Raw genomic sequence first — 22166 nt, forward strand, 5'->3', positions numbered from 1 at the left:
GTGGGCAGCTGGCTGTCTCAAGGAAGCACCTTCCCCCTTTCAGGAAGACTCCAAGATTTAATGGTGAAAATGCCAGTATTAACGTCTTTTTTTTTTTTTTTTTTTTTTTTATTTGGGGTTTCAAAGGGTTTTACACAGGATTAGTTAACCCATGATGGTGAATGTGTGCAGTATTTTTAAGTCTCACAGTTAATTTATGGGGAAAATAAAGGGTCTGTGATGCTTATAGGTGGCAATTTTATCACGAACGTGAGTTTAGTGCTAGAGAAGCAGTACTTGATCATTCAATAGTATTATATCTTGACTGTATGACTGTTCTGGTGGGAGGTGGCACTTAACATCTATTTTTGGCCTAAGTTAGGCTGAATTGGTAATTAGGATAAGAATTATAAAATGATTCGTAAGTCAGAACTTCTTCAAAGGTCTATAAAAATATGTGAGCATTAGTACATCCCCATCTAGTAATTCTTATATACATTTTCTAGTTATTCTTTGTACTAAAAGCAGTCTTTGCTCTGTTTGCACAGCACCTAGCCTAATAAGTTTTGGTGTGTACTTTGGGCTTTTAAATAATGCTAAAGGTCCACAATTCCCAGGGCCTTTCAGGTTTATGATTGCCTAAGTATTTTTTGAGAATGTGAATGACCTTCAGCAGCTTGCAGAATTTAATCCACACACCTCCTCCAAAAAAGGACTTTTTTTTGACCCACCTATTTATTCAATTAATGAAATAATCTTGAACTTTTTTGTCTTGTAAGACTGCCTGTAGAACAGGGTGACTAAAATGCTCTAATTTGGTGGCTGACAGCAGCATAATAATTAGCAATGCACAGACTGTTTTCTCCTCTGTTTTTCTTCAAATCCTAAGGTAGTACTTCTATTTAGGAGGTAACCTGAAATCTTTATCCCGGAGATGTTTGCAGGGCAACCATCCTTAAATAATATATGTGAGGTTTTACTGAAAATTTCATGTTTATCTGGTCTCAGGCTGAATATGGATCCACAAATGCTGATGCTGTAGGTAACTTGCTACCCATAACGTCTCAGTTGTGGGTTCTGCTGTGATACCTTTCTGGGTTGGCATGGTGTTGGTGAATATAAAGTAACTGAAAGGCTGGTAAGTGAGCTGTGGGAAAGGGTCGCAGTGATCTGTCACCATCATGGAATTTTATTCAAAGACACTTGAAAATATACCCACCTCCTGAGAGCAATGCAACGGACAAAGGGCTGCACTGTAGAGCTTGTTTCTGGCTGTGTATGTGGGTGTTAGTGCAGTGCTGCTCACCATGGAGAATCTCTAGAATATTTCCAAACTCTGTCCTCCAAGATCCATGTGAATTTACTGGCAAGTAAGTGATGCCAGCAAGAAATCCTTAACATTCCATATTCATCCCAAGGCTTACTTAAGTCTATTTTGCAAATGTGACTTTGGTGCTAGCTGCTGTTGAGCCAAAGGCTTCGAGTCCAGCACTCTGGGAGGGTGCTGCCTGCTATGCCAGCTCGCGCACCTGTATCGTCTTGAGACGGTTTAGCTCTGCTGCGTGTCTAAGGCAAAAGGAGAAATTGTCTCTCAAGTCTGAATTCTAAAGGCTTTTGTAGTCACTGACGGCTGCACCTGATTCTTGCCACCATCAGGCTAGAAGCAGGGCGCAGACTTGCAAATACTGGTTGTTTTCTTCAACTCTTTGCAGAAATGGCTCACGAAGAGATGGAAGTTGATCTCCAGCCAGTGGCTGGTTACTCTGTAGGGAACTTCAGAACACTTGCCACGGAGCCCTCTGGTCACACAGCGCTGTCGTCCCATGCTCCAGCACTCAGTGAAGGAGGAGGCAGCGTTACCGTTCTTCCTGCTGCTGATGCTGTTGTCATATCGAATGCTGCTACGACAAGGGAAGCAGCTGCTGAGCCTGACCCGCAGCTGAGTCCTGCCTCGGCTCTCGACAGACTGCAAAGGCTACAAGGGGCACTTGATCCGTATCGGCCGTTGCCTGTGCCACAGGTCGTGCAGCGTCCGCGAGTGAGGATTGCTCGCAGGCAACAGAGAATTGGTGGTTCCCAGAGGACAGTCAGTGCCAGGTAAAGCAGAAATGAAATTGGGTCTGAACTGCGCTCTTATCAAGTCTGGCATCAATCTCAAACTGCCTTGCTTCCTGGCTTATAGAGCCCAGCTCAGTCCAGGTGTGCGGTTGTGGCCAAATTCTGGGCAGCTCACATACCGTTTAAGCTCAATAATGGCACAGCACTTTCTGATCTCTTCTGGCAGGATCTTTGCTCTTTTGAAGTGAATCCCCCCATTTCTTATGTCGGCAGTGGTCGTTGTGACTTCTGAGCCCTTCTACGCTTTCCATCTTGCTTGCAGAGCTTCTGCTCGCAGTGTTCCCTCTGCTCTGCCAGATTCCTGTCGGTGCTCCCTGCAGCAGTGCTGATTCTCGGCAGCTCCAGCCAGCATTTAGCTCAGTGGAGCTTGTGCTCTGTTTTGCATTTCACCTTTGATTTGGGGATTGCCTGATTAGGTTTTCTGGTGACAATTGCTGCAGAAACTTCCACAAACATGCAAACTAATAATTTTCTGTAGGGGTTTTTTTTTTTGTTACCTCCAGGCAAAAAAAGTAAAAATTCTGTGTTTAATACCATTTGTGATGGGTTTAAAGGGTGATGAGTGGGGATGCTCTCCAGCCAGAAAGAAATCCCGATTTCTGGTTTGATTGGTTTTTGTCTCATCTTTGTAGCTTTTGTAAATGCCAAGGGTGAAATTATAATTAACTGGAGCATTACCTTTAAAGTCAGAGAGACCAAGAACTCCTCTCCTCCCAGATGATTAAACATAACTGTACTGTTTGCCCTTGGATTGCGTGTGAAGGTCACTGTAGTTCTCAGGGCTAGAAGGCAACCTGACGAACTTCTGCTTTGAATCTGAAGGATAATTGAGATGATAGCTGAACTGATGGGGGGAGAGAGGAGGATGTTTCTATCCCGGGATGAAGTTCCAGTAGAGAAGAAGAGGGGAAGTCGAAAGCCTAGGCACAGAGTAGTCAATGGAATGAGACTCTGATACAAGCCTCGTGCATCTAATATTACCAGTGGCTATGGGAACCAGGACTGAGTTAGGGTTGGAGGTACTGATTAGGAGTTCCTTAGGCTACTGGTGAACAATACTTCTTTGCTTTTCTTCTCCCCACCACCACCCCACCCCAAAAGAAGACAATATCATTGTTGTAATGAGAAGGAGATTTTCTTTGAGCTGAGCAAAATGAATGGTTGCTGTATGATACTGCTGATTGTTCATAAGGTGGGCAATTGTATGGGATTGCTCCTCTGTCAGAGAAGGTCTGTCCTGATAACTTCAATACCTTCCTATTGCAGTAAGAGCCTAGGAATTTTACCGCAAACAAGCGTGGAGAAACATGCTGAGTCTTTAGCTTACCTGAAATAACCGTGGCTTTTATTTCTTGCTTTTCTGGACTCAGGGCAGCATTGGACGGTTACTTTCAACTCAGCAGGACCCAAGAGCCAGCTACAGGACCAGTTCCACATCTGGAGCCCTCGCATATTGCGAGGGTCAGCCAGGAACACAGCTCAGATGAAACAATAGAAGTGAGCGACTCTGACAGCAGCACTTCTGCTGAGGAGGAGGAAGCGGTGGAGGCTACAGCACCACTGTTACCATCAGCCCAGGAGACACCTCCAGCAGGTGAGGTTTGTGCTATATTTGAGCAGCGCAGAGACTTATTTCAGAAACTTATCTTGCTGCTTCAAAACTCAGTGTGGAAAAATCCTTTCGAGCTTTACAACAGACGGTGCTAAGGGATCGTTATGCCGACAGCTGACGGGAGCAGGTTGCTACCACAAGGCTTTCTGGCAAACAGTTCCTAAGAGCAGTAGCTCAATGGGTGATTGCTACTATAAAGTTAAATACAATCTTTTTGCTATTTGCAGGCTGCTGCTTGTAAATAATCCTGGAAATGTTCAGAATAACTTTAAGTTTAGAGATTATTACTTAGCACACTTTCGCTGTTATATGTTATCAAAGAGTATTACTCAAGACATCAAGTCACATGTCTGGAGATCAGCAGTGCTTTCAGTTTTCGGAGAAGGATCTGATTCAGTATTTTTTAATTATTTGTGATTTCAGTCTGCTTTGGTTTAGAGTTTTCTTTTTATTCCTGTAACTTCTTGTAACATCTGAGGAGGTAGAGATACTTAGGACAGTGGGCTTCTTGTTTGCCTTTTTCTTTACTCGGCTTTTTCTGGCTTGCAATCCGTTATTCATACTCATGTTCGCAGGCTGCCACGCACTTCAGTGACATTGTGATGAACATATGCAGTTTACGTAAGAGTGACAAATAGTTATCTTCCTATTCAAGGTTATCGATGCCCAGAGAATAGGAGAACAAGATTTTTTTCTTTTTTTTGCTTCAGTCTCTAAGGAATGTCCTTACGTTTCACTCTCTGCCCTTAGGTTTGGTTTTGATTGGCCAGCCCCCCCCTTGATGCTTTTTTTTGAGGGAACATCTATGAGGAGCCTTTTGAACAGATTCATTCTGCTTGTTCTGAGCTAGTCTTACACGTGACAGGAGCTCAAGCTGTTAAGTGCTGTCTAATATTGTGTGAACATATGCTCTCTGTTGGGTTTTCTGGAATCCCCTTGTCTTTTTTCCTTATATAAGCCACTGGTTCCTGTTCAGCCCTGAACCGTAGAGCTGAAAACTTTATTGACATTAGTCGGGGTTAGGTGATACCTCTCCACTGGATTGAGAATATCTGCCTCAAATACTAAACGTGACTAATAACTCTTGTTTTGTCAGGAGATGGGAGGAGACAGTGATTTCTGCTCCTTTTTTAGTATGCTAGTGGTGGTAATCCAAACATAGCGTTTCTGTGTGCCCATGCTTCAACAGAAGGGCTAACAGAGGCCCACCACAAAAACATATGGCCCAGCAGAATTGATAGTTCGGATAACTACCAACTGGAAAACTGTTTAAGTCGGGGTGAATGGGCAGATAGCATACGGTAAATGCTTTCTTGGCACATGAAATATGCATGCTTAGATCCCTTGGCAAAATAAATTCTGCATATTGGTGTCTGTCTTTCTCCGGGCATAATGATGCGGGGTGTAATCTTACATCAGCCTAACTCTAGACCTGTATGAGATACAGTTGTTTCCAGCAGGTCAGAAAATCCTGATACAATGGCTGTTTTAAAAGACCTCTCCTTTTTTCACTGAAGTTCTGCTGCTTTCTATAAAAGAAAACATCAAGTTCTTTAACACTACTGTTGATGACTAGAAGGGCTTACACACACAGACTGCCTGACCTTCAGTATCCAGGACACTGAAGCTTTGTGTGTAACTTGTGCCGTTGTTGCAGTGCTTACCTTATGCCCCGATGATTTCAGATCAAGTCAAGGGAACTCCTTTTCCCCTGTTACGTATCAGTCCATTTAAGCAATGCTTTCTTTAGTTTCCAGTCAGGCCCAAGCAGAGACACCTCAAGCTTCTGCAGAACCTGGAAGTCATGAAGAGGCTGAAGTCCAGCAAAAGCAGGTAAGGTGACCTAAATGTTTTAGGAGACAGCTTAAATATGGTAAATGCTGCATTTGTCTAAAAAAAGTTGTGTGGTTTGGTTTGTTTTTTGTTTTTTTTTTTTTTAATTTTTAATCCTAGAGAACTCCACTAAAGAAACTGGAACCATCAGTTCCTGTTGCACCACTGGATGAGGAGGAAGGGGATACCTGTGCAATCTGCTTCGAGCAGTGGACCAATGCTGGGGGCCACCGTCTCTCAGCGTTGCGGTGTGGGCACCTGTTTGGTTACACCTGCATTGAAAGGTGGCTCAAGGGACAGGCAGGGAAGTGCCCCCAGGTAAGATGGACATTTATGTGCACTGGAAAGGACTTGCTATCGGGTAACTTCTGCTGCAGGCGTGAGCACCAAAACTGTTACAACTGCTTGCTGCATGAAGAATCCACCTTTGCCTGCTGTCAGAAATAACAAAAATCACCATTATTTTGATGTAACTAGGCCAGGAATAACTAGCACTGCTTTAAAGAGAGGATTCTGACTTGAATTTTTCTCCTGAAGTAGAGCATTTGTGAGTAGCAACTCACTAAGTGCTAAACCTGTAATTGGTTTCAGAACACTGCACTGTGGTCCTGGAGTGTGGGAATGGCAGACAGATCCCTAGAAGCAGTTAACTAAGCATAAAGAATACGTTATTGGACAAGAAATCTGTTTGAGAACTGTTTTCAGTTGGTTAATATTCTGTTTTGAACTGCATCTGCTTTTGCAGCCTTTAAGCAGATCAGGTTGTCTAGGTAGCTTGCAGAGAGTGAACTCGGAAACAAATTGCATCCTTTAATGTCCATTTGCAAGTGGTAGATCTGCTTTTGAAGGTGCTCTTTTCAGTTTTGTTTCCATGGGTAATATTGATCTCTTTCCATTAGGTCTACGTTTGTCTGTGATGTGCTTCCATTCCTTATTCCTTTTGTCCAGAAAGGAATGTTCACAAAAAATAGGTCAACGAGTACCTTGTAAATAGGACTCAGTTCTGCTGCTTTCCAAGTCAGTGGCTGGAAGCCCAGGATTTCTTTGGCTTTGTCATTTTGAGAGCTTCCATGGTCTTGCTTGACTTTGTGCAGGATTCCCTCCTCTCAACAAGAAACTTCCTGTTGATGTGCACTGTGATTAAACCTAAAGAATCACTGTTGCCACAGCAAAGGCTCAAAGCTTATTTTTCTTATCCCTGTCAATTCTGTCTAAGCTCTTCTTCACCCACTCCAGGTCCAGACAGAATTCTCAGGACCTTCCCAGCACCTTTGCCCTTTGGAATTTTGTGACTGCTTTCTTCTTGAACCCTAACAACTTGTAAGGGGTGCTTGCTTCCTCTTTTTCTTCCAGTGATGTAATTACTGAAAATTTCCTGGGAGAACTTCTCACTCTGGAGAGAACCTTGCAGCTAAATCATCTTCCCTTCATTTTCAGTTGCTGTCCTTTGCGACTGGGCATTCTCTAATTGAATAGCACAGAGTTGCTGTGTGTGGTGCTCTGTATACTAAGTGGCTTGAGTGCAAGTTACTGTGAAATTGCAGCGTTCCTGATCCTGCCAGTGACAGCTGCTGGCTGCCAGGAAAGCTGTCTTAGCCACTTACTGCTCTGCAAGGCAGTTCTTTACGAAGGGAGGGGGGGTTGTCTGATCTGAAACTGTTGCCCGTGATATCTTCGTGCTACTAAATAATAGAGAAGTCTGCATTTTAAGCACACATAGTAATTTAATGTTCAGCAGAGGTTACTTGATCTGAGTATTCACTGCCTCTTTTCTGATCAACAACATATATTTGCAAAATAGTAAGCTTGCAGATGCCGTAATTTCTTCCAAGTCCCAACTCTCAGGGAGGTATTATCATCTTTTTAAGGTGAATCTAAAGTACCAAGTGGTCACAGCTAGATGCACAGAATTATTGAAATATCCGACTCCCCGTGTATCACCCATCCAGTGGGATGTCAGTGTTTCATACTGACGCTGGAATGCTTTTATGGATTTGGGCCTATAGGATTTGATCAAAGGAATATAGTATGTAAATAACAGAGTTGGGAGTATACTTAGGGGTTCCTAAATCCTTGTGTGTTGGCCCAGCAGCCAGTCTTGATGTTTTCAAAATAGAAGTTGGGCTGGTGTTTTGTTTTAGATCTTTTTTTTCTCCTCCCACTTTGATTCCCTGCGCCCCCCCCACCTTGACCCTGGAACTTGCCTGACCATGCTGCATTGCTGGTGCTTTAGCAGAACAAACTTGGTGGGAAGCAAGGAGATGCATTATTAAAGGTGCAATAGGATACACGACCTGTTGTTGTAGCCCCGATTAGAGCTCTGGTGTCTGTATGAGGGAGTGTCTTGCAAACACACTGTGGTATGTTTGTGTTTTTGTGGACTTGTTTTCAAGTAGACAACCCCTCCCTTCAAAGCTATAAGGATTTTTCAATATAATGCCTAGCAACTTGTAGGGATGCATAGTTTGGATAGTTAAATTCTTGTAGATGAACTGAACTTGTCTTTTATTTCAGTGCAATAAGAAAGCAAAACGTTCTGACATTGTGATCCTGTATGCTCGTACTTTGAAAGCGCTGGATACCAGCGAACAGGAACGCATGAAAAGGTATGGAGTTTCCACGTAAAGATACAATCTCACTGACTGCATGCCACTGAAAGCTGCAGTCTGACTTCTGCTTCTTGCTTTCATTTCCTGTATTGTCTAAAGCAATTTGTGTATTCCCTTGGGGATTATCATGGGTATGGCTGGCTTAACAAACCAAGGCCTTGCTGGGTTGCACGTGTCCTACCTGGACACTTTTCTTGTGAACAGAATTCTTGAGTTTGCGCTTTGCAGCACTGAAATACCAAAAGCTATCTTGTGCTGTATCCTGAAATGTCATTGCAGGAGAACATGCAGAGTTGTTGCCAAAAAGCCATATATTGCTAATTCATCATTAGATGAGAAGAGCGAGGCATAGTTAGAAATGCAAGGGGGGTGAATAGCTGACCTTTTCTGCCATCTTTTCTGCATGCATTAAACAGAGTAATCTCTCATATGAATCACTTTCCATCTTGCTTTGTCAAACTCTTCATGTAGTTTTACTTACAAAAGGTCAGCAAGCATTACTATGACTCTGCTTCCCCCTCCAACTTAAATGTAGACTTTTTATCAAAAAAAAGAAAAGCAGGTATGAAAATGGGGACTAATTTCTTTTCAGTAAGATGCTGTCACAGATACTATTCTGAAATTAAAAGGCTGCAGATATCTGAGTTCTCCTGAATCTTGTAGTGAATAGAATTTAATTGGGGTCGTCTTCACATGTCTCTCACTATACTGCTGCTGTTTCAATGCAGTCTTTCAACAGAAACCTCACTATCCTGGTAATTATTAATCAGAAATGATTGAGGAATAACTGTCACAAAGGGAAAATATCTCTTCTGTCCAGATTGCCACTGCCTCATGGTGTTTGAACTGTACCTTTAGAAGGATCACGCTTTTACTGGATTGACACTGCAAAACAAATGATAAATAAGACTTTTTTTTTCAGAAGCACAGAAGGCGTTTGGGTGTTTGTATCTTGTTATCTCTCATGGAGAGGTAGTTGTCTAACTGCTGCTTGTGTCTCAATCTCGCTGCAGCCCTTCCCCACTTGCCCTACACCTCCTCTGCCTCCTGTTTTTGGGAGGCAGACATCAATGACTGCCTCTCAGTCCAATTAAGTCGCTGGCAGTGGCTGCTTTGTGGCACACAGCTACGAGTGGAGGACAAATGTGAACGCTCATGCATGCATCAATATTGTTTGCACATAGCCTTGAATTAGGTTTAAGATCATGGGTTTTATTCTTCACATTCAAAAAAGCTGGCCTTCAGGGTCTGGGTACTTGTGTAAAGAACGTGTTTGCGATGGTTAAATAAAGCATTTCACCTGTTTATTCTGCAGAAGAAAAATTGCATGAAGACACTGTAATGTAGGCAAAGAATTCTGTGCTTGGTAAACATGCAAGGCTAGGTCTGTATAGTTAGAAGGTACTTAGGCAAGGTAGATCTCCCTGCACCTGAACTACTGAAATAACTGGAATATTGCAGCTTTTGAAGTACAGAATGCAGTGGTCAACATTATAGACCAAACATGCAGATAATTTTAAGGAATACTGGTGTTTCTTCCCCCTCTTTAACTATTCCTTCATATGTAAAGACATGCAAGGCTAGGTCTGTATAGTTAGAAGGTACTTAGGCAAGGTAGATCTCCCTGCACCTGAACTACTGAAATAACTGGAATATTGCAGCTTTTGAAGTACAGAATGCAGTGGTCAACATTATAGACCAAACATGCAGATAATTTTAAGGAATACTGGTGTTTCTTCCCCCTCTTTAACTATTCCTTCATATGTAAAGCATGTATGAAAGAGAAATTGAAGTATGTTATCAAAACTGCTGCTGTTAAATTGTGTATATGCACAATTTCAGGCTTTTTAGGCTCAAGGTGAGATAGTAAGTATGGCTTCTATATGGGCATTCACAGAGAATTTATCTGTATCTGTCTATTTCTGATACAGGTATATTTCCTGAAATACAAAATTAGTTACTGGTAGTAGAAACAAGCTTGAAGATCATACTGTGTTATGACTTGCTGTATTACTGACATGCTATGTTACATGGACATTGATGGTATAGAATTTGCTACTGTCTCTAGGGGAAAAAAAAAACCCTCTGATTTCTCTTTCACGCTCCTCTCCTAAATTAGCACATTTGGAGAGGGTGAGGAGAAAGGCTGTTGTTTTCTATGGAACAATACTTGAGTGAGTCATTCAGTACAATTGCATAACCGAGAACATCTTGAGGTGAATGTACTGGATGAGTGTGGTACCAGATTTTCTGTTACTTCTGAATTTACCTGACCAGGACTTGTGTTGGGATGAAGTCTGGGGATAGGAGTAGACAGCCCAGAGAAGCATCCTCAGTAATACCTAGTCGTAAGGATTGCTTTTCTCTCATTCCTCCAGCTCTTTAGAAAAGGAGCAGATGTTGCGGAGACAGGCAGAGCTGGAATCTGCACAGAGCCGTCTCCAGCTGCAGGTTTTGACAGATGAATGCAGCAAACTCCACAAGCAAGTTCAGGTGAGCCTCACGCTACTAATTCACAGAGGATTCCCTTTCCCTTCAACCTGTCTTTTGCATGTTCCCATAGAGGCGAGAAGACAGGCTTCCAGTTTTAATAAGCCGCAAGATTTAGTAAACTCAATTGGTGAATCATCAGGAGTATTCTAAACGTCCCGGGCTGGCATATTGATGTATACTACATAACACTGACCTTTTTTTGTGCTTCTGAGACTTAATCAAAGTTGCAACTACAGCTTAGCAGTAGAGTTTCTTGGCTGCTCATGTTGCAGGTTCCTCCTCAGGTTTTGTGGTGCCTGGAAAGGCCTAGTGATACAGCACCAAACTTATGTCCTCATCTTTCTCTTAACTGCATCAGAGTAAGCTTTGAAAATCTCTACAGTAAACCTGTAATGGGACCTATTATCACTAGTTAATCAAGAGCCTTTGAGAAGTACTTTGTGAAGAGGTATGGCTATTTGCAAAAGCAAAAGAAAACAACAAAAACCCCTGATTTTTTTGTGAAGGTCAATCAACATTCTACTTAAGCACCTTCTGGAACCATGAGACCTGGCCTGTCAATAGGGTGGGCTGTATGCATGGGCTGAACAGCTGCAAAGAGGCACCTCTGTCCCCTTAGAATACAAATTACTGAAAATAAATGACTGGTTGCTAAACGACTGCTTCCTTTCTGGCTCATGCAATACTGCAATATTTTGTAACCCATCACAGGTGCTTTTGCAGGATTCCTATAAATTGTAGACTTTACCGGTGCTTCCAACTGTGAATTATCTGGCATGTTCCACCAGGGCGAGGTTTTCCAACTCCCTCTTTCACAGCCAGTTTGCTACTTTTTTTCTTGTATGAAGTAGATGATATCTAATCTCTCACTGTCTAGTAATTTGCTTAATTTTGTGCTTTTCTCTACTTCTGGATTTTTTTATAGCCTTGGCTATTCATGTCTGTACATTAAGCAACATCCTCTTTACTGAAGTCTTCCTGTGTGACGTAAGATAAGGCTTTATAAATTGCTTGCCTAAATTCTTGCATGAAGCTGTATGCTCATCAGAGCTAGTACAAAAATTGGTCCACTTTAAACTTTGGCTTAAGAAAAATGTGACTAAGATAAAACTGCAGGTCCACGATGTCTTCCTGCAATTCTTTTGGTGTTAAATGATAGAGTATCCAGTCTAACTGAATTGAAGTCACATGTTATAAAGATTAAGTACCCTGTGTTCTTTGAGCTCTGTTTCAGTATTTATACTGCATTCATCACTGTCCTGTAGTGGTTAATGTGAATGCTGGAAGCAATTTTAAGGTGCTTGTTTATACTATGAATAAACTGAAAGTAAAACAATTTGCCGAGGAGCAGAAAATCAGCAATGGAATAAGTCTAAGTTGTTTGATTATATTTTGAGCATACGCCTAATGAGTTCCTTGTCTTATAAGAGGTCATCTAGTAAAGCAACTACTTGCATAGAATCGTTTAGGTTGGAAGGGACCCTAGCTGGGTAACTTCAGCGTTGTGTTGGGTTGTTCAGGGCACTGTCACGCGGGGTGTTGAGTGTGTGCAAGCAGATCGCACAGCCTCTCTGGACATCTCATTGTTTGACCATCCTCCCTGAGAACTTTTTTTTCCTAACATCTAATTTGAATTTGCCTTGTTACATCTTGAGTCTGTTGCCCTGGTCCTTTCAGCAAGCAATGTTACGGATGGCACAAGAAAACTTGTTTAATTGGCATACAAAGCTGTAAGTCAATTTAGAAAACAAAGTGCTGTGGGATTACAAAAGAAATGCGTGAAATGTCTGTACACTCGGGGACGTTCGGTATGGCAAAGTTCAGTTGCATAGATCTTTATTGGAATAGTTACGATGTTCATTGGTTGCGTAAAACCTTAGTGTCTGAAGTCTTACAGAAAGCAAATGCCATCGGTTTTCCCCCAAAAGTCATTGTGTGAACCCTTTTTTGTTGCTAATGCGCTTGAGAGCTGTGCCTCATCAGCAGTCATGTCACTAGTTCTGACCTTTTTTTAGGTTTGTATGCATTTTTCCCTGCTCTTGTCCATTAACAATCTTGTCCATTGTACTTTGTTATTGAAGTATTTAAGATGATTGAGGCTAGAAAAGGGATGTTTTGTAAGTGTTTAGCTATATGAAAATATATGATGAAAAGAACTTGAGGGGAGAGAGGGTAGGTAGCTAACTAAAACTCTGGAAGAAAGCTCCCAACAGTGTTGTTTCTATATGTAAACCTGCAGTGTGTGCTGTCCTGGGCTATATGCTGCACACTGCATGGCAGGTTCAGGCTTGCATTTTGGAAGCAATGCTACTGAAGCCTTACTTTTGCCTCAAGTTTTTCCTTTGTGAGCACAAAGAACTTGGGAATCAGATGTGAGCTACTGCAGTACTCCTCCTGAATCTGCCACAATTTTCAACAGAAGTGAGCTGACTCTTCCAAGCAAGCCATCACTGATCAACTGAGATTCATTTTTGCAAGTGGGAAACAGTAGCTCTGTTTGCATATGGAGCAGTAAAGGGAGGACTGGCTGGGAAATGACAGGAGATTGCATGCTGCTGTGGCGAAGAAAGCAAGGGTAATTGTGAGCCTCGCAGAGGTCAGTTTATGTTGCTCAATGTACTGGAAAAGATTTTTTTAAATGGGATTTTCAGAGCATCCAAAAAGAATTGGATGGCAAAATATCAATAAAAATTTGTGAACCTAACACCTTTGGAAAAATTTTAGACTAATGGTTTTATTGCATAAAAATCTTTCATCTTTATGATCTTTGTGTTCACCTCCACTTGATGTCTGGGGAAGATCTAGAAGTAGTAAGTAAAACCTGATATTTCTTTCAGCTGTTACTTATAGTGAAGCTGATTAAAAATGCTCTGTGTCCCTTTGACTGAATTTGAACCTGAACCAAAGGAAGGTGGAATGCCTGTAGTGCTGCACCGTAGCTGAGGTTGTACAGTCGTGTGTTTATCCCTATTAAATGCAAGGCTGGGGCTGTGTAGTGCAAGACAGCAGGCGTGGCTGCTGTAAGAGGTCTGTGGGAGCACAGCCAGAGAGCGACAGTCATCTGATAACTGCCTTTGTCTTTAAAGTTTCACATCAGCTATTAAGACTGTAACCTAATACTCAAAAGAAAACTGTTCTGAATTTGTTGTAGCTGGTGGTTTTCCTTTCCTACTCATTGTGCTCTCCTGCTTCTACTTCTCATGCATACTCCTCAGGAAGACTTCTGCTGTATATCCTCTTCTTTCCCCAACCTGTGTGACTATGTTCATTCATCACTACGACGGCAAGCTGAAATCTAGGAGGCAGTCATAGCGTGTGCAGAGACGAGTGTGCCCTTCAGGCCCTTAGTCAACACCAGGCATCAGCAAAACTCTGCAAACATCTTAAAGGAAGGTACAGGCTTACACTACCACAAGAGTGTTCTTTTGAGCACGATTAGTGGAGTTTGTTCTGCAGTGCAAGATTTTTAACCATTTTGGTAATGTGTCTCCAGTAAGACTTCCTGATTCTGCTGGGCTTCTCTGTTGTGTTTAAATGTAAACACTGTACTAATAGTCCTTGTGGTTTTAATTGCCTGGTTTTCTTTTTAATAACTTGGGTAAAAGCTGAATCTTGAGTGCAGGTGACAAGGAGAGTTTTGTGAACTCCCCAGAGCAATAAATAACTTTAATCTCTTCTGATCCTCAGTGGTGGTGGTATCCTCCTGCCTTTTAGAAATAATGAGTTTATTAAATTTTTGATTAAAAGTCACTTTCTTCTAAGTTACCTGTGTTTTCACTGACTGCTCACTCTAAGCCCAAAGCTATAGCTTCCATCATAAGCATTCTGCCCCCCCCCGCCCCGCTTCTTCCTCCCCAGGCTGTTACATCTTTGCTTGCTCTAATGGGATCATCTTGAGTCTTCAGCTTCGATTTTTATTCCCTTGGGGAATTTGCAATCAGCTTGATGCAAAACAGATCAGACCTCTGTAAAATATCAGAATTGTTCTCCTCTTGAGCAGTTTCCAAAAGTTATAGGTCTTGATGATAACTATTAATGTAGAGCTTGATCTTTGATCTTGCCTCTTTGAGAACTGCTGCCTTTGCTTAGATGTGAGTTAAGTGGTAGTGGCTAGTTCAATATCGGAGCTAGCCTGCAATCTACTAATATATTCATAATATCACCCTTGCGGGCCTTGTTTAAAAATTACATAGTATTTGAAGCATAATCTATGTTGCTCAGAAAGCAGGTAGCAATTTTCTTTATATATACACTCCCTCTGGGGGAGTGTACTGGGGTTCTGTACTGTCTGGTTTTGCCCTTGCATTACAACAAGTGGGTCAACATGCCTTTTGGGGGGGCATTTTTAGTTGACTCACAATATGACAGTGCCACTACTCGCGTACCCGCCTCACCCACGATGATCTCTGTGGAAAGAGGAATTCTAGGAATACCTTGTTGCTGATGGAAGCTGTCCTTGGCCACGTCTCTGCTGAGCATCCTTGAGCATTCATCAGTTGAGGTGGAGGAAGAGGGGGGAGGAGGTGGCAGAAAACGGGGCTGAAGCTCTTGAGAGTTGTGTCGTTCCTGGAATTTGCTGCACAGGGTTTACAAGAACAGGGTCATCTTCATTAAATAGACTGACTTGTTTCCTGCAACGCCCTTTATGTTGAAACTTGGGCTTTTATTTTTTTATAGGTATTCTGGAAATTCTGGAAAATTATTCTAAATGACTTTCTCTTGTGGTTTAGCTGCATGTAATACTTGGCAGTTCATCCTTTTCTAAACAGCATTGATCTGGTAATAACTGTTACTGGCTTTTATGTGTTGCCCAAGAGTCCTCTCTCTCACAGGGTCTAATACATACAATAACAGACTTTGAGTACATTCTGCCAGAACTTGCATAGCATTTTGAATGCTTTTGTTGCTCACTGTCATAGTCAGTGGACTTGGAAATCCAGCATTTCAGGAACAGTGTGGAAACTGGACCATATTCTCCTTCTTTATCTGAGAACAAGTACAGTTGGAGCATCTGGAACAGGTAGCACAATAGGTTACATCGCCAGTGATGCATTAAAGCTCTTTGGGTCTTGTCTTTGCAGGAGCTGAAGGCTCTGGTGGCCCAGCACAATGTGAGTGCTTCTCAGCAATCTGGCAGCTCCCGCACCTGCCTCCCAGGCAGCCTCCCCTCCAGCCAAAGCCAGCGCAAGTACCACTTGGAAAAGGGTTTTGTGGTGTCTCAGACTGGGAACTGCAGAGTAATGGCATACTGTGACGCGCTGAGTTGTCTTGTGGTATCGCAGCCTTCTCCACAGTCTACTTTTATTCCTGGTAATTAAGCAAGTCAAGATTTGGGGGTTCATAGGTGAAAGTTAAATGTGTGTTCTACTTGCTCCCTGCTCCCCCCCTTCTCTTGCTTGACCTTTGCATGTGCCTTGTAAACTGGGAATACTCATAAGACTCCCCGTAATCTTACGGCCCCTGCATTGGTGACTTCTGCCTAGCAAGGTGGCTTGTTTCCTCCGTCACTTCTACAGCAGAATCCTAGCAGAGGGCCTCTGGCTCTTCTGCTGAAGTGCCACCTCCACAGGAAGGTAAAAGGTGTGTCTGGTACTCCTGGCAAAGGTGGGTCTTCTGAAAGAACAAGAGACCAGCACACTAGGGCATGCGGAGAACTTCCAGTGCTTGAGTGAGAAACATTGCTCCCCAAATTGTAGGTAGATTGATCTACAGGCAGCTGATTTGTCAATACTCTTTTTTTTTAAAAAAAAAAAAAAAAAACAAACCACCAAAAACAAAAGCAAAAATCTTTTAATATGAATGATAGGAGTACTGTTTCCCAGTGAGGAAATAGGAAGCCAGGAAGTCACGGGCAGCTCTGTTTCTGTCACACTGTTATGGCCAGGGGCAAGTGACCTGATGTCTGGACCAGTGCCAACTTGCTTTTTCAATGAAATAGATGTAGCATTAGGAGTCTGAGAGAGTTTGTTTGCAAAGTACTTCAATGCTTTCTGAACAATGAAATTTACTTTATTTAGTTAATGGTTTGGAGATTAATATGCCTTATCTAGGTGTAACAAAATTGTTTTCTGCATTCAACTGACCTTATTTTTCTGGCTTTTGGAGCCAGGGAACGAATCTCTGAATGGAGGCTTTGTGGTGACTTTTGTAGCACACAGGTTAAGTTCACCTGTAAACATTCTTTGCGGTGACACTTGTTCCCTTAAATAGCCATGTAATCCTACTGTGTGTGTTTTTATCTAGGCAAGAATGTCTTTGAATAAACTGGCTAAAGAGCAGCAGGCTTTTAACAAGAATTGTAACACGGATACTGAGTTTTCTCTTGCTGGCTGGGATCCTTAAGGATTTAGCCCTGTTGCCATTTGAACTAAAGAATGATTTGTGGCAGTTCTTAGCCAGAACAGCAAACAGCTTTTACGTGTTCATCCCACCACAGGCTTCAGTACAGACGTTGTAGTTCTGGCATAGAATTGCTAGGTCTACACGTATGCCGCTTTGCGATAACCTGCTTTATTCTTCTTCTGCGACAGGTTGTGGTGTTAAGATGATGAGCGTGGCTAACCTGAAGAGCAGTCAGTACATCCCCATCCATAGTAAACAGATACGGGGACTGGCTTTCGGCAGTCGAGCAGATGGCTTGCTGCTCTCTGCTGCTCTGGACAACACTCTCAAACTTACCAGGTGAGCCCTGATGAGGGGAGCAAGCTGTCCCAGAGGAGTTTTGCTGTATGCAAGAGACTGGGTTGGATTTTGTTCAGTCTCGCTCTAAATGTCTTGCAGCGCTTGCTGATCTGCTTTCCAAAAGATGCTGCTAAGATGAGATCAGGTCTGCGTATATTCTTCCTGAATGTGGGAATCAACAGAGAGTGAGACTTGTTCTTGCTTTCGGATCTTTTACACGGAGGTGTTATGGAGCTACCTGTCTCTGATAATTTTCCTGTGGAGAATTCAGTGGAAAACAAGTAATTCAACATGGATTGGCCAAGTTGTGTTGAGGAAAAAATGTAGCATGATGTATAGATATGAAATTTACTGTCCGCTTGGTTTTCTGTTACTGCAGGGAAATGTGGAGCATGGGAACTTGTATGGCCTAAAACAGAAACAAGGGCTATTTAGGTTGGGCACTTTCTTCCCTGCACAAATGTTGGCTTCTCTGACTTTAAACTTCTTGCAGAGCATGGAATTCATCTGGGATATGAAATGCATAGACAGCATTGTTGAGCATGTGCTAGAGGAACACAGGTTCTCTAGAGCTAGCAGAGACTTAAAGCAGCAGGTTGGAGACTAATTACGCAGAGGCTGAGAGAAAAATGTGTCCAGTCCTGGTAGAATTTACAGCCTATGCGTGTATTTTCTTGCTGCTCTGTGCTGCTCTTCAATCTTAAGCTTAAGCTGCTTCAAAACTTTGTTGGCTGATTGATTCTTACTGAGTTACATGAACATCTTTATGCACATCTGTTTGTCAGTCAGTATAGGGTTAGGCAGGATATATGTCTGTTATATGACTGATTAGTCCCAATTCTTTCCCACAAGTGGGAAGCAATGAAGAGAACTTAATCCTGCAACAAAAATGTAAAGAATGTTGCTTTCCTGTTACCATGTTGAAATGTTTGCTAGCCTAGTTAAAAGTAAACAAAACTGTTTCTGATGCTAAAATCAGCATGTCAGATTTCCAGCTGATGAGGTTGATATTCTTTTCATGGTTTTAATCTGGAGAGTGGCTTCTCGTCGCAGTATTTGCTCAGACACTTGACTCCCATATCTGCCTAGCTGGCTGCATCGAAACTTGTGATCATCTTGCTTTTATGTTTGATCCCAGAATGTCTTGAAGTTAAGTGCTTGCTTTAGCAGCATCTTCATACTTCTTTCAGTCTCCCTCTGAAAGAAAAGTTCCCCTTTGGTCATCTTTCTTCTCTAGTTACTGATTTCATAGTCATCCTACCAAAAGGAATTATCCAAGATAATTCCTTCTGGCTTGCAAGTGTTTAAAATAGCACCATGACTTTGGGGTTTTTCTTTCCTGTTGTTTTGAACCAGTCACTGTTCTGATATCAAACTCCCTGTTAGTTTTCCCCAGCCAGGTTTGTCTTTGTGGTTGTTCCCCATATACTTACCTGGGAGCAATTACTTGCTTCTCTGAAGTTCTGAGCATAATCACCCTCCCCAGGGAGAAACCCATGTGTTGTAAAGGATATCCAGAGTTACTTTGATATGTGCTGTCTTCTGTCTCACACTTCTCAATGTGCTGAGCCTATGTCGACAACGCTGCCCTTTGCAAATACATTCTAATCTGACACCAACTTCACCTGCTATTCTGGGTTGTGCCCCTCTGTGTACTCTCCTTTTCTTCCTTCCACAAATTGAGTTTTTAAAGAATTAACACTGTAAATGTGCTTTTAACTGTCTTTACCCCACTTGCTGTCTCACTCTTGCTTAAATTGGATTCTTTTGAGGCATAAGCACTGTTCCTCTCATGTAAAAGAGGGAAATAATTAATGGGAGATGTAATCCGAAGAGATGAGCCCTGTGATCTCAGGAATATGCGATATTACGGGATTACACTTCTCCTAATTGTTTCCAGAAAAGTAACTTGGCTTTCTCTTTCCAGTAAGGCAGCTGAGACCCTGCTCTGAGATTTCCTTTCCCAGTCTCCAAAGATCAATCTGGAAAAAGAAGCATTGGCCTGGAAGAATTATAAGTCACTTGACAATATCCAAGTGATTATTCTGTGTAGATTTTCCAGATTCATGTCTGGAATAAAGGAAGAATTAATTCAGAATTCAGTCTAAAGAGAGATGCTTCTGTCTAAAGACTTTAAAAAGCTAGATTTGCTTACCTTAATTATGCTATTTTCTCATCAGTAGATGCTTGTGCAACGGGCCAACACTTTGCTTTTCTTCTGCAGCTTGGCAACAAATACTGTGGTGCAGACATACAATGCTGGCCGTCCTGTCTGGAGCTGCTGCTGGTGTCTCGATGATACAAACTACATCTACGCTGGATTGGTCAATGGCTCCATCATGATCTATGATTTGAGAGACACGAACTCTCATGTCCAGGAACTAGTCCCTCAGAAGTCCAGGTAGGGCATAAGGATTTTTCATTCCTTTCAACTTCACTAATATACATTAAGCTAAACATAGCTTCTTCCATAAATCACACAGCAATTGTAATAGTTTAAATTGTTTTATGTGAATCTCTTGTTCAAAAATTCAAATTTAGCACAGATGTGAGAAGTCTCTCATAAGGTTGCATGGTATATGTATAACTTGGTACGAGTGCTTGGCACCTGCATCATTTTAAGGCGCACAGTGGTCAGAAACGGACTCACCAGTGCAGCCTAAGCAGGAGAACTGAATTTGTTTTGGAGCTGGGTTTAGTGTTTAGTTTGGAAAGGACAGATTACAAAGAGGTGTGAGATGCTGGTACTTCCATCTTTTCTACTCAGGAAATCAAACGCTGATTTACATGTATCTGATGTGTGCTGTCTGCTGCTTCTTTAAAACATAAGGCTCAGTCGTTAAGTTGAACTTCATTTATTCTTCACAAACTCATTGGGGTTCCTTGCATGAAGGACCATTTTGTAGCCTTCTTAGGCCCTTTTTGTTTGCAATGTGGTTGGAGAGATGGGAGCTCTGAAGCAGCGAGGCAGAACGCCAGCACGGCTGCAGCTGGCAGCACTGACTCTTGCCAATCGCACTTTCAGGTGCCCCATGGTATCGCTGTCCTATCTGCCCCGGATGGCCTCAGCGTCACTGCCTTATGGTGGAATATTAGCTGGGACCTTGGAAGGAGCCTGCTTTTGGGAACAGAAAGCTGGTAACTCCTATCGGCCTCATCACCTGCCGCTGGAACCTGGAGGATGCATCGATATTCAAACAGAGATCAGCACACGGCACTGCCTGGCGACATACAGGCCTAGTACGTAGTGGTGCACATCCGCAGCGCGTTTTTCATTGCCACTTTGGCCTGCTGTTTGACAGCAGCTTTGGTGCTGAGGGCACAGCAGAAATGTAGTGCCTGCCCTAGCCAGAGCAATGAGCATCTGCATGTAGATAAGAATTCGGTGAGGACAAAAGGAGGCAGCTGCAGGGTGGTGTTGCTTGTATTCCTACAGTTAAAACTTGTCTGCAGTTAAATTTTCCGAAGGTTACCTTTTTATTTCTGCCACGCAGGTAAAAATAACCCATGTGTGCGTTGTGTGATGATGGAACTGACTTGCAGCCCCCTGACAGAGGCCTCTGAAGATGTGGTGTGTTCTTCTAACCCGGTTCAGACTTTCAGTGCTGGGCCCACCTGCAAGCTGCTGACCAAGAATGCCATTTTTCAGAGCCCGGAGGAGGATGGCAGTGTCTTTGTGTGTGCTGGTGATGAGGCATCCAATTCTGCCCTGGTATCTCTCGTTCCTTTCAGTGTGGTGGAGGGTTTTATTGCAATTCTTAGGAGAGAAGCCTTATCAGTCACAGCATCAGTGTGTTTTGGTGGGAATTGTCTTGCCACGCACATTACCCCGTGCAGGGTGGTCTGTTGTACTTGCTATGACAGGTGTAACTTTCTAATAGCGTGGGACACTCGGCGTTAGCCAAGGCCTGTGGTCCACATCCATTGAATGTGGAATGTAGGCAGCGAGCCCCTGTTGTCTACCAGCGGAATGCGGCTGGGCACACTGGCACAACTGGGCACTGTAAGTGGTGCGACAGACTGGGTGGGATAGCTAATGTGGTAAGTGCCGTGAGGGATGGACACAGGCTTTTTAGGAATGACAGGGAAGACAAGAAGAAGGGTTGCCCTATATATGAAAAAGCAATTCAGGTGTAGAGGATGGACAACAGGCTGCATAAGAGCTTGTGAGTCGGGGTCAGAGGAGAGGGCAGTCAGGGTGACATCATGCTATGAGTCTGTTAACGACCATCCAAGCAGGATGTGAAAGTAGAGAAAAGGTCCTGTAAGTAACTGGAGGAAAGTCTTTTCTCTAGAGAGAGGAAGCTCTGTTCTGGATGGGAGGGGAGGATCCTGCAGTCTTTGACCTTGTCTGTCTCACAGCTATGGGATGCTGGCAGTGGCTCCTTGCTGCAGAAGCTGCAGGCTGACCTGCCTGTGCTGGATATCTGTCCCTTGGAAGTGAACCAAACCCACCTCCTGGCTACTCTGACTGAGAAGATGGTGAAGATCTACAAGTGGCAGTGAGAGGGGTCCCTGCGCCTGCCACGGAGAGGCTTTCCAAATATGCTGCTAATTAATCCTACACAATCGCTCAGTCCCAGGCTCTGCTGTCCTGCACGTGCTGCTTACAGGAGACAGGAACCACCACAGCACCTTTCTGGCAGCAGGCAGAAACTGAGATGTGCTGGTGCCTGGAGCAATTCCCTTCTTTCTCCATCTTCCTTTTTAGGTCTGCCCTTATTTCTTCTTTGGTCAATTTTCTTCAGTCAAACTCCGCAAGCTGCCTCAGCACAGCAATAATTCTTGGACTGCCTCCAGCCTGTGTTGCTGCACTTTTTTCCAGTGTGAATACAGCACAG

The 22166-nt window shown here is 43.0% G+C and overlaps 1 protein-coding gene across 1 annotated transcript; it reads left to right on the forward strand.

The window, feature by feature from the left end:
* The first annotated feature begins 1693 nt into the window (after positions 1-1693).
* RFWD3 (ring finger and WD repeat domain 3) lies at positions 1694-21922 on the forward strand. Its single transcript, XM_009581120.1, has 12 exons — positions 1694-2076; positions 3468-3691; positions 5445-5542; positions 5663-5860; positions 8057-8148; positions 10530-10644; positions 15726-15954; positions 17175-17325; positions 19550-19726; positions 20351-20565; positions 20820-21037; positions 21688-21922. Exons 1-12 carry the CDS (start codon positions 1694-1696, stop codon positions 21829-21831), a joined length of 2244 nt encoding a protein of 747 aa, XP_009579415.1. The 3' UTR covers positions 21832-21922.
* Positions 21923-22166: the final 244 nt, after the last annotated feature.

The sequence above is a fragment of the Fulmarus glacialis genome, unplaced genomic scaffold, assembly GCF_000690835.1.
Source record: "Fulmarus glacialis isolate BGI_N327 unplaced genomic scaffold, ASM69083v1 scaffold16667, whole genome shotgun sequence".
Classification (NCBI taxonomy): Eukaryota; Metazoa; Chordata; class Aves; order Procellariiformes; family Procellariidae; genus Fulmarus; species Fulmarus glacialis.

Bases quoted from the DNA above. Each gene is read 5' to 3' on its own strand.
- RFWD3 (XM_009581120.1), top strand. From the start codon at position 1,694: ATGGCTCACGAAGAGATGGAAGTTGATCTCCAGCCAGTGGCTGGTTAC. The intron at 10,645-15,725 runs GTGAGCCTCACG...TTGTCTTTGCAG, and splicing joins AACTCCACAAGCAAGTTCAG to GAGCTGAAGGCTCTGGTGGC. The intron at 17,326-19,549 runs GTGAGCCCTGAT...TTTCTTCTGCAG, and splicing joins AACACTCTCAAACTTACCAG to CTTGGCAACAAATACTGTGG.